Genomic DNA, 13512 nt, shown 5'->3' on the forward strand with positions numbered 1-13512 from the left:
CCATTACTGTCCCACCACCACACATGGAGCAATGTGTGGGACATACAGGTTGCAGGGACAAAATGGTACAGGAGAAGTTGACAAGTGAAACTTAGGAGAGCACGCTTTAGGAGCCTTAATATTGGTCCTGTTTAAAGGGACACTCAAAAGATTTTAAGAGTTAATACAGCTAGTGGAAGAATATTTTTTAGAAATTTACAGCTTATGTTTGCCGGGCTGCATTAATACATCACGATGGTTCCCATAAGCGAAATGCTTCCTGGCATACTGGGAGCCAAGGGCGCAGGTCATGCCCAGCAAAACAAGCACACACGTACACAATTCCCACACACCCTGGATATTTTTTTCCCCACTTGTTCCTAGATGCTTTTTGAGTTGCAGAACACCATTTACGTTAGAGAAACCAGGTGCCTCCTTAAAGGATAAACTTACATCAATACATGCAGATTTCATGAGACAACCATGTATTTTTTTCAGATGGTTAGCCACCCATTAGAATGATAGCTTAGACTTCCCACAGAAACACAATGTGATTCAGAAGGGAACAAGGCTAAATGTAAGGGTGTTTATTCCACATCACGCGACCCAACCAATTTTGTAACAAGTAGCGACATAATCAACACGGAAGCTTAGCATTTAGAGCTCTGAACAGGAGGAGCATCAATGCCTTCTCACAAAAGGTCCACAGTCTACAGCTCCTTCAACCCTCCTCACAGTAAAGGCTGACTGAAAAGGGGAGAACACTGACCATTTTGTGCAGACTTATTCTGAAGAGCCATGAGCGATAATCTCACAGGGTACTTTATTATGATTATTTGTTAATTATAGTGATAAATGACAGCAATAAGAAAATATTCCCAGTCAGACTAAACTATATTTCATATTAGTTCAACATTGGGGGTGGGGAATAAAAATACTAGTCATCATGGAATATATTATAATATCCCATGGCTAGTGGTTAGTTATGGGACTATCTCAGTTTTATGAGACTCCTCAAAGAGCACACAAAGTTACAGGGCTTTGATCTGATCACTTCAACCCCATAATCTACCTCTACCCATGGAATATCATTGACCAATTCTGTGGGGGGAAATAGTAGTTTTAAACATAATAAACACAAATTATTTTGGCCGGTGAAACAAGCATTGGTTGCAGCCATATGCAACCTTCAGCCTATTTTTAAAAGATACTTCCCATTGGGATATATTGCGATAAAAGTCATTTATACAGTGATTCATACTAAACCTTAGTAGTGAGGGATACGTTTAAGGAACCAGTTTATAATTATGATGGTCTTGCAGTATCATTTCTATGTTTATTTATTTTTGGCAGAAAACTAAACTTTATCACTCCATGTGGGTGAAAAAATCTCCTCTATCCATTTCACAGTCATGCATGTGGATGCTATTGAAAGAACACAAAAGAAGCGTGACTTTCCTTTGTGTGTGTGGCTTCACCAGTGCCAAATGCTGATATATATTTTTTTAAGAGATGGGAAAGTGATGGCAGAAAATTAACTTTGTTCCTTTGCAGAACTCTGTAATATTCCATACAGATGGTAAAGAGCTTTCATTTTTGTCACTATATTTTGCTGTGGGTTTGTTTGTTTTGTTTTTTTTGTTTTTGGTTAACCCTTTAGTTTGATTTGAAGACTTCCATTGCACCAGGCTGGCCACAATCCATGCAATGACTGCCTCTTTACTATTTTACCCTTTGCGTGCACACCTATGTGGTTTTTGCTGTCCATTCTCCTCAGGTTGCAAATGCTTATCACAATGCCATCACAAAGCAATGGAGCACCTTCTTCATGAGTAAATAGGAATGGTTTACGTTTCTGCGAAGTACGGAGGATAAGAGGACACTCATGAAGCAGCGTGTCACATACATCCAACTGCCCAATGAGATCATGGCAGATTGTGTATCCATGGTGCAGTGTGGAACCACTGTGTTCTCATGAATGCTCTGAACTCACATGCAGTTCCTGTGCATAAAAAGTCCTGATGGCCACCTGTTATCTCTGGTGTGATTCTTCTTGTATGTGGGAAAGTATGAACCGAACTGCTCCAGCAGCCATTTGTCTGTGTGTGACTGGAGCAGCACTTAGGTGCAGCCCAGCTCACATGGAGGGGTCGCCATTCAGTCCTATACATGAGAAGGATCACGTGGAGAAAAGATGTGGCCAGCTTGCATGTGTGAACCTTAATGCGTATCTGCTTGTCATCAGCTCCAGAGCCCATTTGTACTTTGCTTAATTTGATTGGATTACAGGACCTACTCATTCATTTGGTGCAGCCTAAAGCAAAACGTGCATATTTTATTTGGGGGAGGGTTGTAAGGCCTTGTGGTGAGGGGTTTATAATATTCAGGGGCATTGTTGTTTTTCTCAAATTGGCACTGCACAACCCATTGTCTGCGTGCAAGTGGCCTGCTGCACTCATCACTAGTAGACCACACTCAGACTTCTGACTGTTATTCCTAGGGGTTGGGCAGCACAGAATTTGGAGGAAAGGAGATGCCAAAGGGAATCTCATCTGGCTCAGGACCAGGGATGGATAGTGTCAGCAATGAATGTTAAAAACAAAGCCAAAAGGTTTTTGCCTTCCAATACAAAGGAAAATACCATTCTTTCTTTATAAAGACGTCAACAGTGATCAGTTACTATCTGGTACTGTAAATCATATAAGAACCAATTGCTAAACATTACAGAGTTGCTGGAGATGCAAACTTATTGAGTACATGGCACATGGCACAGTTTTAGCATAGTTTCTAGTCTACTGTGAATCCAGAGTGGATTCTTATGGTCTGGGTGTTAATAGACATATTGAATTCAATGTAAATAACCCCACCCAACTGTCCTTACCAGTGAAATTACAGTGCAGAAGCACTTTCGAAGTGCCTACTCAGGTTCTCTGCACCCTAACCTTTATATGGAAAGAGCCACCATGTTAAGTTATATATATGCCCCTATTGAGTTTTAGAGTGGTACAGCTAAAACTCGCAGAATGCTGGAGAGAGTAAAATGGCCCCACCAAATCTCGTAGAGAGGTCTGCAGGTGGAGAGAAGTATAGGCTGTAGTTTCATGGTTTCTGCACCTCAGAATTGCCTAAGGATATGTGTCTATAAGACACGCAGGAATGAATTCAGCACTCAGAATCAACAGAATAACCACTTTTTGCTTGTGCTGATTCAGCTCAGGTGAGCGTGCAGGTTCCTGTATGACAGTCTCGATCGCTGTGCCTTTGTGGCTCACTTAAAATTGGAACAACCAGTAACGCTACTGCATTGCACTACCTCATAAGTGATAGTTTACTTTAAAAATAAAATAACTGTTTTGCCTTATTGAAGGGTGATTCCTGACCATAGCTGCATATAAGTATAACCCCACAAAGTTAGTGGACGTAAATGAATGTAGCAGTACATTGCGGAAAGGGCCCTAGCTCAGTGGCAAAGCGCATCATTTGCATGCAGAAGGGCCCAGGTTGCATCACCATGGTCTGGGGAAAACCTTCATCCAGAAACTTTTCAAAGCTGCCTAGTCCATGTTGACAATGCCCAGCTAGATGGACCAGTGGTCTGGCTCGGAATAAGGGAGCTGCCTCTCTTCCTGTATGTACATTTACCTATCTGTATTTTATTTCTAAACTTTTTATGGAAACTGGACTAGTTCCAGACCTAAAGCCTAGCCCACACTTAGCACACCATAGTCGGTGAAATCATTCCTGTGTTCAGGTTTGTAGTATGCTTATATAACAGGCATAATAGAGTCAGATTTTTTTTTCCATTTGAAAATGAATTACAAAAATCAGCATGACCGTAGTAGAACCCATACCTTTCCTGGTGTCTCATCAGGACCGGGGGGGGAGAGATTATGCATCTCCGTTATTTTTCTGGTCACTTAAAGTCACACAAGAGTCTGCTCATTTCTGGGCCTTCAATTAAAAAAAAAGGCATGGAGATTTTAGTAACTTAGATTTATGGGGTTTTCAGACTTAATCAGTGCTGAGATGTTAAAGAAATGCACAGCTCTGAATCAGCATTACCACTCTGCCTGTGTTCTCTCAATAAGGAGTAGGAACAATCTTGAGGGTTTCCTTTTAGAATCAAGGGAGTATGATTTTTATGAAATAAATAAATGAATAAAACTTCCACCTCAATGTCCCTCCCCACCCCTCAACCTTTATTCCACCCACCCAGCCAAAAAACCTGGCACAGAACCTACACCATCCTTTGAAAACGTTTGCTCATCCTGACCTAGTTTGACTACCTGGAATAAATCAAATAGTTTTTAAATTCAAAGTGCCAGGAGCTCCTTCAATATATTTCATATTTCAATACTTAATAGCAAAACAGTTCAGTGACCATACTATCGACTGTCACCTGAACCTTCGCTTCCAGGGCTGAAACATAAATCTGCTGCTTGTGTTAAAGGAATTTTACATCAATGAGGTTTATATCCTACTAGTTGATTTACCCCATGTGTAGTTAAGGAACAGAAGCTATTGTATTCTGAGCCCTTAACTATCAAAACTGGACAATTGTCTACCCATAGTTTGATACTTTGCAAGGAGCACAGTGCAGCTAAGATATTTTACTGACTGGTGTTAATGAGAATGAATGTCAGTCACCCAAATGAAATGAGCAGGTGGAAAATGAGGAGTTCTTCCTTGTGTGACATCCCACAAAGTCATTTGCCCACTGACAGTGGGGCAAATACAGATTACATTGACAACTATGACAAGCTATGACAGCTATGACCTTCTGCACTGAGGTAAATTGACATCACTGCTGTAATGTCAGGGTCTGACGAATTTTATTGGCTATAGGCAGAGCCAAGAAAATCATTTGCAAAATAGTGGTCTCACTGAAAGCTTTTCAGGGTTTTAAAAGAAATCAGTCCTTGCAATGCCTTTGCATTTTTTCACTTTTATAAATGGGGAGCTGAAGACCTGATTATTTGAATTTTGGATACCGTAGTAAATCACTACTACATTACTGCTTATGCACAGAACAAATTATGGCTGTTTATACAGCAACAAAAACAAACAAATGGGGTTCTGTGTGGAACTCAAGTCTTGGTGTACTTCTTACTATTTTATACATGATGTAAACTTTGACCAAAGTCTTTCTGTACTTGTTGCTTTCATAAAACAAAACCATTTCTGCCCTCGTGGTCCTTCACAGTCATCTCTGCTCCTTGAATGGCATACATTTCATATTCTACAGATCATCATATTGTAGTTATTTATTACCTAAGACTGAAACTCAAGTCGGAGGGTGGTGCTGTAAGATCTTAAGTGGTGGCTTGGAGAGGTAGCTTCTGCAATGATTATCTCTCCCTGCTATGTTAGGCAGCACAGTGAAATATCCCCAGATATCTGACCTGTTCTTTGACTATAGCATCCTACTATGAAACTACTATAATTTTAGTTTGATTTCATAGGTACAGTACCACTGTGAGTGAGGCTGTAAGTACTGCAAGACCACCTCTGGTTCTGAGGTACATTTTTGGAAGGAAAGTGCTTCCAGGAACAACATTTTTTTCAGGATTGCACCTTTCCAGAGTCACCTGTCAAAGAAAGACTGCCTGACCTTCACATTTTGACCCCTTGTCTCCAGATGTCAGTAAACCAACATGTCACCTCACTCTAAGAAACAGTGCCTCTAAATGGTGGTATTGTCTAGGAGGGAGGTCACAGCGTTGGCCAATAAGGTTTGTGAGAGATTATTCCCTGAAGTACCTTTATTGAGACCTACACTTCCTGGAGGGATCCAGTCCAACACTTTGGTGAGTAAATACTCACAGGTAGGTTGGGTTTAAGGGCCTCTGGGTTTAGCATGCTAAGCTAAATTCTGCCAGCATAAAGTCTATGGTATGCAGATGACATCAAAGTGCATTTTAAAATATACAAAAAAATTATAAGGCTTTTAAAAAATGACAGCACTGATAAAAAACCTCTTTGTATATATTACATTAAAACTGTAAAGTTTTGGGATAGCTAAAAATCAACGCAATTGCTGTGTAGTAACAAATTAAGTTTTTTACATGTTCTTCATGTTTCTCTTTTTCTCTCTCTCTCTTTCTCACTATTTGTTTTTTTCTTACTGTATGTTGCTTGCAACTTATATATGTTACAGACTGTCACATTTTATATTCTGATGTTTTTCTTCAATTCCTATCAACCTGAGCTCCATGTTGGGCAACAGAGGACATTAGAATACAGTTCATTAAATCAAAACAACAAGGGATGTCACAGACTAGGTAAACTCCATTGAGGTTGTAACACACAAAACCTGATGCAAAAGGTATTAATGCCCAAAGAAAAAAAAGTAAGTACTTGATGCGACATGGCACTAACTGGCTAAGTTGCTCTCTTTAGTACTGTCTGCATGGAAAACAAGTTAATTTGCATTGCTCTCCAGCAGAAAATTTCAAGAACATATTGGCTGAACAATAATCTCGCTCCTGGTTTCAAAATCACTTACACCATAGCTTTTGTCAAACTCTAACTCTCCCAGCTGTACTTACATCCATATTCTCTCCAAGCTGTCATCTCATCATCTCATCATTACCTGTCTGTGGTTTACTGTATCTTCCTCTGTAATTCTTCTGTGTTATAATCTATGATCGATGTAGCCCTTGTGTGCTGGTAACCCATCCTTAAATCTGTTCACTTGGAAGTGAGCCCCATTGTCTTCCAATGGAACTTACTTGCAAGAAAGTGTGCATAGTTAGAACTGGAATGTGTCATCACCATTCAAAGGCAAACAACGGAACATGGGGTTTTGTCCTTTTGAATCCCTCCCAAGCTCTGGCATACATCCAGTGTTCGTCTCTGAACATGGTCTGGTGCACAAACCAAATGGGATATTTTGCTGAACTAGAGCCTGCCTGAAAACACACATTTTATTTTCTACAAAGTAAATCTTCAGAGAACAATCAATTTACAGGTAGTTTTGTGTTCAAGTCTCAGGAGAAAAATCTTGGGTTTATGTCCTCATTCTCCTTTGGTGCATATTTCTAAGCATTGTTTTGGATGAATAAAGAAGAGAAAATACATTTTATATATAACTACATAAATGGAGAACGGGGGCTGGGGGAGCAAAAAGTATTTACAGTTCAGCCAGACAGCATTATAAATCATAAATCCTAAATACACAGGGAGACCACACTCCCACCAAATATTTAAAGCACTATGATACCACTTTAAACAGGAAAGACTGTAATTTATTAAGGGTGCTAAGAATTGTTAATAGGCCCCTATTCCCCAGCACATACAAACTACAATTCACAGAGTGATTTAACAATTAACCTTTTTTCACAGGAACCTTGGAATTGTAGCTCTGTGAGGGGAAGAGAGGTCTTCCGACAACTCTCAGCATCCTTATAAAACTACAGCTCCCAGAATTCTTTAGAGGAAGCAATGACTGTTTATAGTAATATAGTGGTGAGAATTTGACCAGAGAGTGTAGCCGCACACTTTACAAAAGCTAGGCAAGTAGTTGGTTGAATCACCATTTTATTATTTTTAAATAAGCTTTTTACATCCTAGGTCTAGTATTTATGTTTTGAAGCTGATAGGGAAGCAACCTGCCCTCATATTATGGTGCAAAACAGAGGTTAATACTTGTAAGAATTCTGTAATTACTCAGCATGCCTAAGAGATACAGGATCAGTTTTAGATTGATTAATCTGAACTTTTAGCTCTCATTAAAAATTCAGTGGGACTTACTCCTGGTCAAGTGAGGGTAGGATCGCAGCCTCATTCCTCAAGCTTCTGAAGGTTAGGATTCAACTAAAGAGGACTTGTGCTTGCACAAGGGAACCTTTCCCCTCTCCTCACCCTGGGCACCCCCACACCCAGAAATTCAGGAGACACCCCCCCACCTGCCCAGAACAGCTTATGGGGGGGTGATTTGTTCCATTTGTCAAGCCAAAATGGTTGTTCTGACAACATGATCATCTTAGTGCAATGTTGAATTCCTCCCAAAGGCTGGTATTCAACTAAGTTTTAGTCAGAATAGACTCAATGAAATGAATGAACATGAGTAAGTTAGGTCCATTTATTTCTGAATAAAACTTAGCTGAATGCATCCCAAAGAACCATAGCGGGCATAACTTTGCACTATGTTGATCATTCTGACAGGGCATGCCCAAGGGAAGCCCTGTTGCACAAGCAGAATTCCTTGTGTAGGCTTCCGCTAATAGGACTTATTAATTGAATCCCACATTAAACTCCATTTTTTAATTCCCCCACCAACTTCCAATATTATTTAAATTGAAGACAGTAATAAAACTTGATTGTGGCACATATTCCAAGGTTATCACGGCTTGGATAAAACAGTCAAATGATGGTTTGACATTTGTCTGAGCCGTAGGGTCATGAACTTCCCTTACACTAGAGCTTTCCAAACTTTTCATGTTGGGGACACACTTTTTAGACATGCATCATTTTGCAACACAGTAATTCAGTTTTATGAGCAAACTGGAGGTTAAACTTAATCCTTATAACAGCATTTGTGCAACACACCTGCACAGTGCAGCCAGCACACTAACATGTCACAACACACTGTTTGGAAAGCTCTGTTTACACACTTCAATTCCTTCCCTGACTTCCTGGTTTAGGCAAACTATAGTTTGACATTACTTCTGAGTCAGCAATCTGTGCATCTGGAAGGAAAGCACCAATCATAGTTTGCAATTTTTTATTTAATATCAGCCTATCATTTGCCTGAATTATGTCAGGAGAAAATGGAGGAGGAGAAAGATGTCCTGGAATATGTTTTCCTAGATATGTCAAGTCTTTGACACAGAATATTGCACCAGCCCCCCCTCTTTTATACTTTTCGCTGAATAAATTGCTTCTCATTGTTTGGCCCCTTGAAATAAATTCTGGGATATGGGAAAGCTCATCTTAATACAACTTTACCATTACTGCTTGACCATGTAACAGTATTGCTGGCGTAGTATTGCCATCTGAATTTCTGAACACAACTACGTACAGAGTTGTCCCTCACCGAGCTTTAATTCTTTAGGAGAGAAGACAAGCACCACTCATTCAAGGATAGTGCATATCAGGTTAATCCCTGGCTATTGCACCAATGCTAATTGTGTCCCCCAGCCAAGGTTGGAATTTGCGTATGAGCAATTCAGTGAGACAGGGAGTAAAGCATAACCAGTGATAAATGAAACAAACTCAATGAATCAATTGGTTTATTGGCGTACCATACTTCACTTGCATTTTGGAATAAAGTTCATAGTTACCAACTCAGGGCAGGTGAATAAGTCACCCCCCTCAGCAAAATTATCCCCAAATTAACAACTCCTACCATATCTAGAACATTACATGTGATATATATTTACAAATAAATGCTTGATGTAAGCTCCCCAATCTTTTTTGAAGGGAAGGGCTTGCATGAAATATATATAACACGCTATGTTACATGCTGTATGTTGGGATAGAAGAATGCTATTAATCCTTTCCCCCAGCCTCCAATACACACAAATGCAGCACATGTGTGGCAGTTGCACATGATAAGATGCTTCCTTGGTTTGCTCACTTTGATAAATTACCGCTCAGTTGTTCCCTTGTATGTTTTAACTATAGGAAACTTCATCTGTAATAGAATTCTCTATTATGTGTTCCTTGAGTGCTTTGTTTGGCTTTCGTAGGGGATTCAGGAGTGCCCATTAGATGTTATTATAAGGCCATAAGCCACACTAGGTGCTTCCTAGGTATACCTTTATGAGGACCCAAACTTCCCCCTAATCCTAGAGTCACTTTTCAATTTGAGGACATTAACAGAAACATAATAACCACAATCTGCATTATTTATGCCATAGCACAATTTATGTAAGCAAATTGGCATGCAGCAGGGACTGGGAAGCCAGATGTTGTTGGATTTCAACTCCAATCCACTCCAGACAGAATGGCCAAGTGGAATGATGGGAGTTGGAAGTTCAACATCTGGAAGGCTACAGGTTCTCTATCCCTGGCATAAAGGTTGATGAGAGCTCATATGCAGCAGTGTCCAATTACATTCAGATAGTTATGGATCAGCTGTTTGTGTTTGTTAATGCACAACAGTTCAAACTCACTTTTCAGTAGAAAAGATCAAATTGCTGCTCAGTGCAATGTTTCTGTTTCCATATTATCTTTGTCTTCCAGATACCCCCCCCCCCAAAAAAATGCATTAGAAAAGTTGCATTAGAAAAGTTACAGGTGCTGTGGTACATCTTCAGGATGGTCACTCCCTGCTTGCATTTAGTTAGCACTTTGTCGATTCCTCCAACTCTTTCATTCAGTCCCCATAAGAGGCACTGGCAATTTGTTGCCCAGCATGGGCCATGCAGCGAGTATGGTAGGTGTAGTATTATGAGAATGCAATGAGCAAAGGTACTTTCCCAAGGTATCGGGTCCTTTCCCTACCCATTCCACTTATTGCGTGTCAAGACCCTGAAACCACCCCCTTGATGGTGAATAAAACACAAGGACGCAACTTTATTGGTTACAGAATGTGAGCGGTATTGGCTTAGGTTTTGGATTGACTCAACTATATCTGACTCCTGCCCACCACGCAGGGAGTCCAGTAAGGGTCAACCACTGGTAGGGGGAGCCCCGTCGATGCAAACCAACTTGAGCTGCCCCAGGGTTCCCGAAGGGGTTGTGGCATGGCCCTAGCCCCGTCCCGGGCTTTGGACAAGATCCACCCCCCCCCGGATTCCTTTAACGGAATACCCTTAAGCTTGGAGGGGCAGGTGATGGCCACACCTCCCCTCCCCCATCATAAGATCAACCAATGCCTAACTGCCAAACCTTATAAAGTTGTGACAATTACTACAACGTAGGCGAAAACCCAATGGCCCATGCAAATTTGCCAAGTGGAAAAATTCCTACCAGGGCCCTCAACAGTGACAACCAAGGTCCATAGCAAGGCCAATATTTACACCTGCAAATTAGGGAGGGAGGGAGGGAGGGAGGGAGATTGAAGAAGTGAGCCGAGAGGAAGCTCTCCGGCTCACGCCTTGGTTTAAATGGGGCCCGGCCACACCTCTCCAGTCAGCGGATTGGCTGGCTGGTCAATGACGTGGCCAGGAACCTCTGGGTGATGCAGGACTTTGTCCCCCCACCCGTGGAGGGGAGTGGGTGGCCACGTGGTCCACCGCAACTCCCCCTACAGTGAAGTGGAATGGATTTGCATAAGTGGATTCAGAACTCCCCTTCATCTCTAAAGCTGGCAAATTAAAGAGCTGTTTATGAGAATAGAACTAACAGTTCAAGAAGAAACCTTACAATGCTGTTTATGTACATCCTGCTCTCCAAATTATAAAGAGCAACAATGGTTGGCTAGTTAATTCATATCAAATATATTTGATTGTTCTGTGCTCTCTTTTATCCCTCTGGGTTGATTTTATTAATCACTATTTGTGAGCTAGTGAAAGCTACGAAGTGTCTTGAGCAAGGTATATTGATTGTTGACATCTATCGTGAGCAAGGAATATTGATCTGTCATGAGAATCGTTGTTCTATACACTGCCCCTTTAATTTAAACTCTATAGGATCACCTGCCATGTCTGTCCAATTATCTTTATGTAATAAGCATTGTGCAACCGAGGCTTTGAATGCTGCCGCTATCTGTGCTACGCCACTCAAAAGAAAGGGTTTACATTTATGCCTGGTGATCCCTCTATGGCCAAAACATCCCAACTGAACTGTGTCATATTCCAAGTATATATTCAATATATTCTTTGCACTTTAAAATGTTAGAAGAGCACTTTAAACTGCTTTGAGATTGTGAAGCAAGTCACACAGAGGAAAAAGTCTGTTCTCATGGAAACATGTTGATTGAAATGGACACATTTAAAAGCCATCTATTATCATCTGCAATGTACGTTTGTTTTCAAATCCCATCAGCTGCTTGATTATCTTGAGATACCATCCTGTGCTGCCGTTGCAAAAGGCAAAAAAAAAAGTATGTCTTTGAAGACAACTTCAGCAAATGGATTTTTATTGTAAAGAATCCATGTTCTGCTGTCATATTCCATTGTGTCCTCTGTGTGCATCTGTCTTAAATGTGTGCCACCATTTTGTGTAAACCAAAATGGAAACAAATCAGAAGCAACTTGTGTAAGGATTATTTCCTGAGAAATGCACCACAACAGGTATAAATCAGCAAAGCTAGAATGCCACACACACAAAAAAAAAAGAATCATCATCAGTGCCAGTCTCCAAAGTTGAGTTCTAGGAAGTTTATTGAGAAACAGAAAATTTGGGTGCCATCTTCCATCATGCTAAATATAATCACGTTTCTAATTGCAGACCTGCTCACAGAGCTAGGAGCCAAAGCTACCCTGTTTCTAACAAGCTAACATTCTGTTTTCCCCTTTCACTCTTTTCCTTTTCGGGGAAAAAGAAAAGAAATTTCATTTGGTGCCCTGCACACCTCCAACATGCCTAGGGCAAATGTGCTACTTTTTTTTTCCTTTTTCTATCTCACCTTTTAGCTGTTGAACCCTACCAACAGATTTTGTTCTGATAAAACCATTCTTAGTGTTTCAATAGCCTTCTGCTTATATGTTTGAAGATTCGAAACTGAATGGGGAGGTGGCCAAGGCGGCGCTGGCAAATGAAGACTGCCCCCACATAGACCAGGCTATGTCACCCGAGGAAGGCCTGCCCTTTACCCGTTCTGGCACTCGGGAGAGATATGGACCTTGCTTCCTCTTATCAACCGGGGAATATCCCTGCCCGCCTGATGGAGGAATAAGAAAGGGTATGTAGATGAGGTCCTGTAATCACATAGATAGTAACATAGTTTAAGAGATAAAGTACTTACTGATAAGTAGTGAGCTTGTTTTAGATAGTGGCTTCTTGTGCTACAATAACAGCCTGATGCCTGCATTTTAAGTTACTAATCTGGGCTAGGAACAGTGGTTCCCAAACTCTTTAATCTGTGTGCCCTTGGCAAATCATTTCATCTAGTGTACAAATCTAGCATTCACCATTCACCTGCACCAGCCCCCGAGACCTTAGCTGCCACACAAGGCTTCACAGCTCAATCTTCTTTCCACCTTCCTATTGCAATTGCTGTGGGACAACATGGTTCCAACTCTTTCACCTGCTACAAAACCTCTTTAAGCGCTCGCCTTCTCTTTCTCCTGTACACCCCCCCCCCCAATTTCATGTGTGGCAGGCGGAGGGGAGGAGGCAATTCAAACATGCTCAGCAGAATTTCCAGAAGGTCACTTATAGAGGCCTTTAACAAATGTCATGCAAGGAGCGATCACTTGGCATGATAAGTTTTGTTGTTTTACATTTTCTCTGGCAAGTGCTCATGTGCCCCTAAGGGTGCAGGTACCAGTTTGGGAACCACTGAGTGGGGAGGGAAGCAAAAATAAAACAATGTTTGTGACAGTGTCAAGCAGCTTAGTCTTCCTTGTTGGTTTATTTCAGCAAGTGCCAATAGAGAGTAGTTAGCAGCATCCTTAATCTATTCCAGTTTTCCCCCCAAGG

General features: G+C 41.0%; 1 protein-coding gene across 5 annotated transcripts in view; it reads left to right on the plus strand.

The window, feature by feature from the left end:
* KCNC1 (potassium voltage-gated channel subfamily C member 1) overlaps positions 1-13512 on the plus strand; it is a 123947-nt gene that overhangs the window by 106534 nt on the left and 3901 nt on the right. For 3 of the 5 annotated variants that reach the window (XM_082193621.1, XM_082193622.1, XM_082193623.1), the window contains exon 3: positions 12584-12772. The exons of the other annotated variants lie outside the window; for them this stretch is intronic. In XM_082193621.1, the coding sequence (XP_082049747.1) occupies positions 12584-12772 (189 nt within the window). The remainder of the gene's footprint in view (positions 1-12583; positions 12773-13512) is intronic. 5 annotated transcript variants of the gene reach the window in all.

Source organism: Podarcis vaucheri, assembly GCF_965113315.1.
Source record: "Podarcis vaucheri genome assembly, chromosome: 1".
In the NCBI taxonomy this organism is placed as follows: domain Eukaryota; kingdom Metazoa; phylum Chordata; class Lepidosauria; order Squamata; family Lacertidae; genus Podarcis; species Podarcis vaucheri.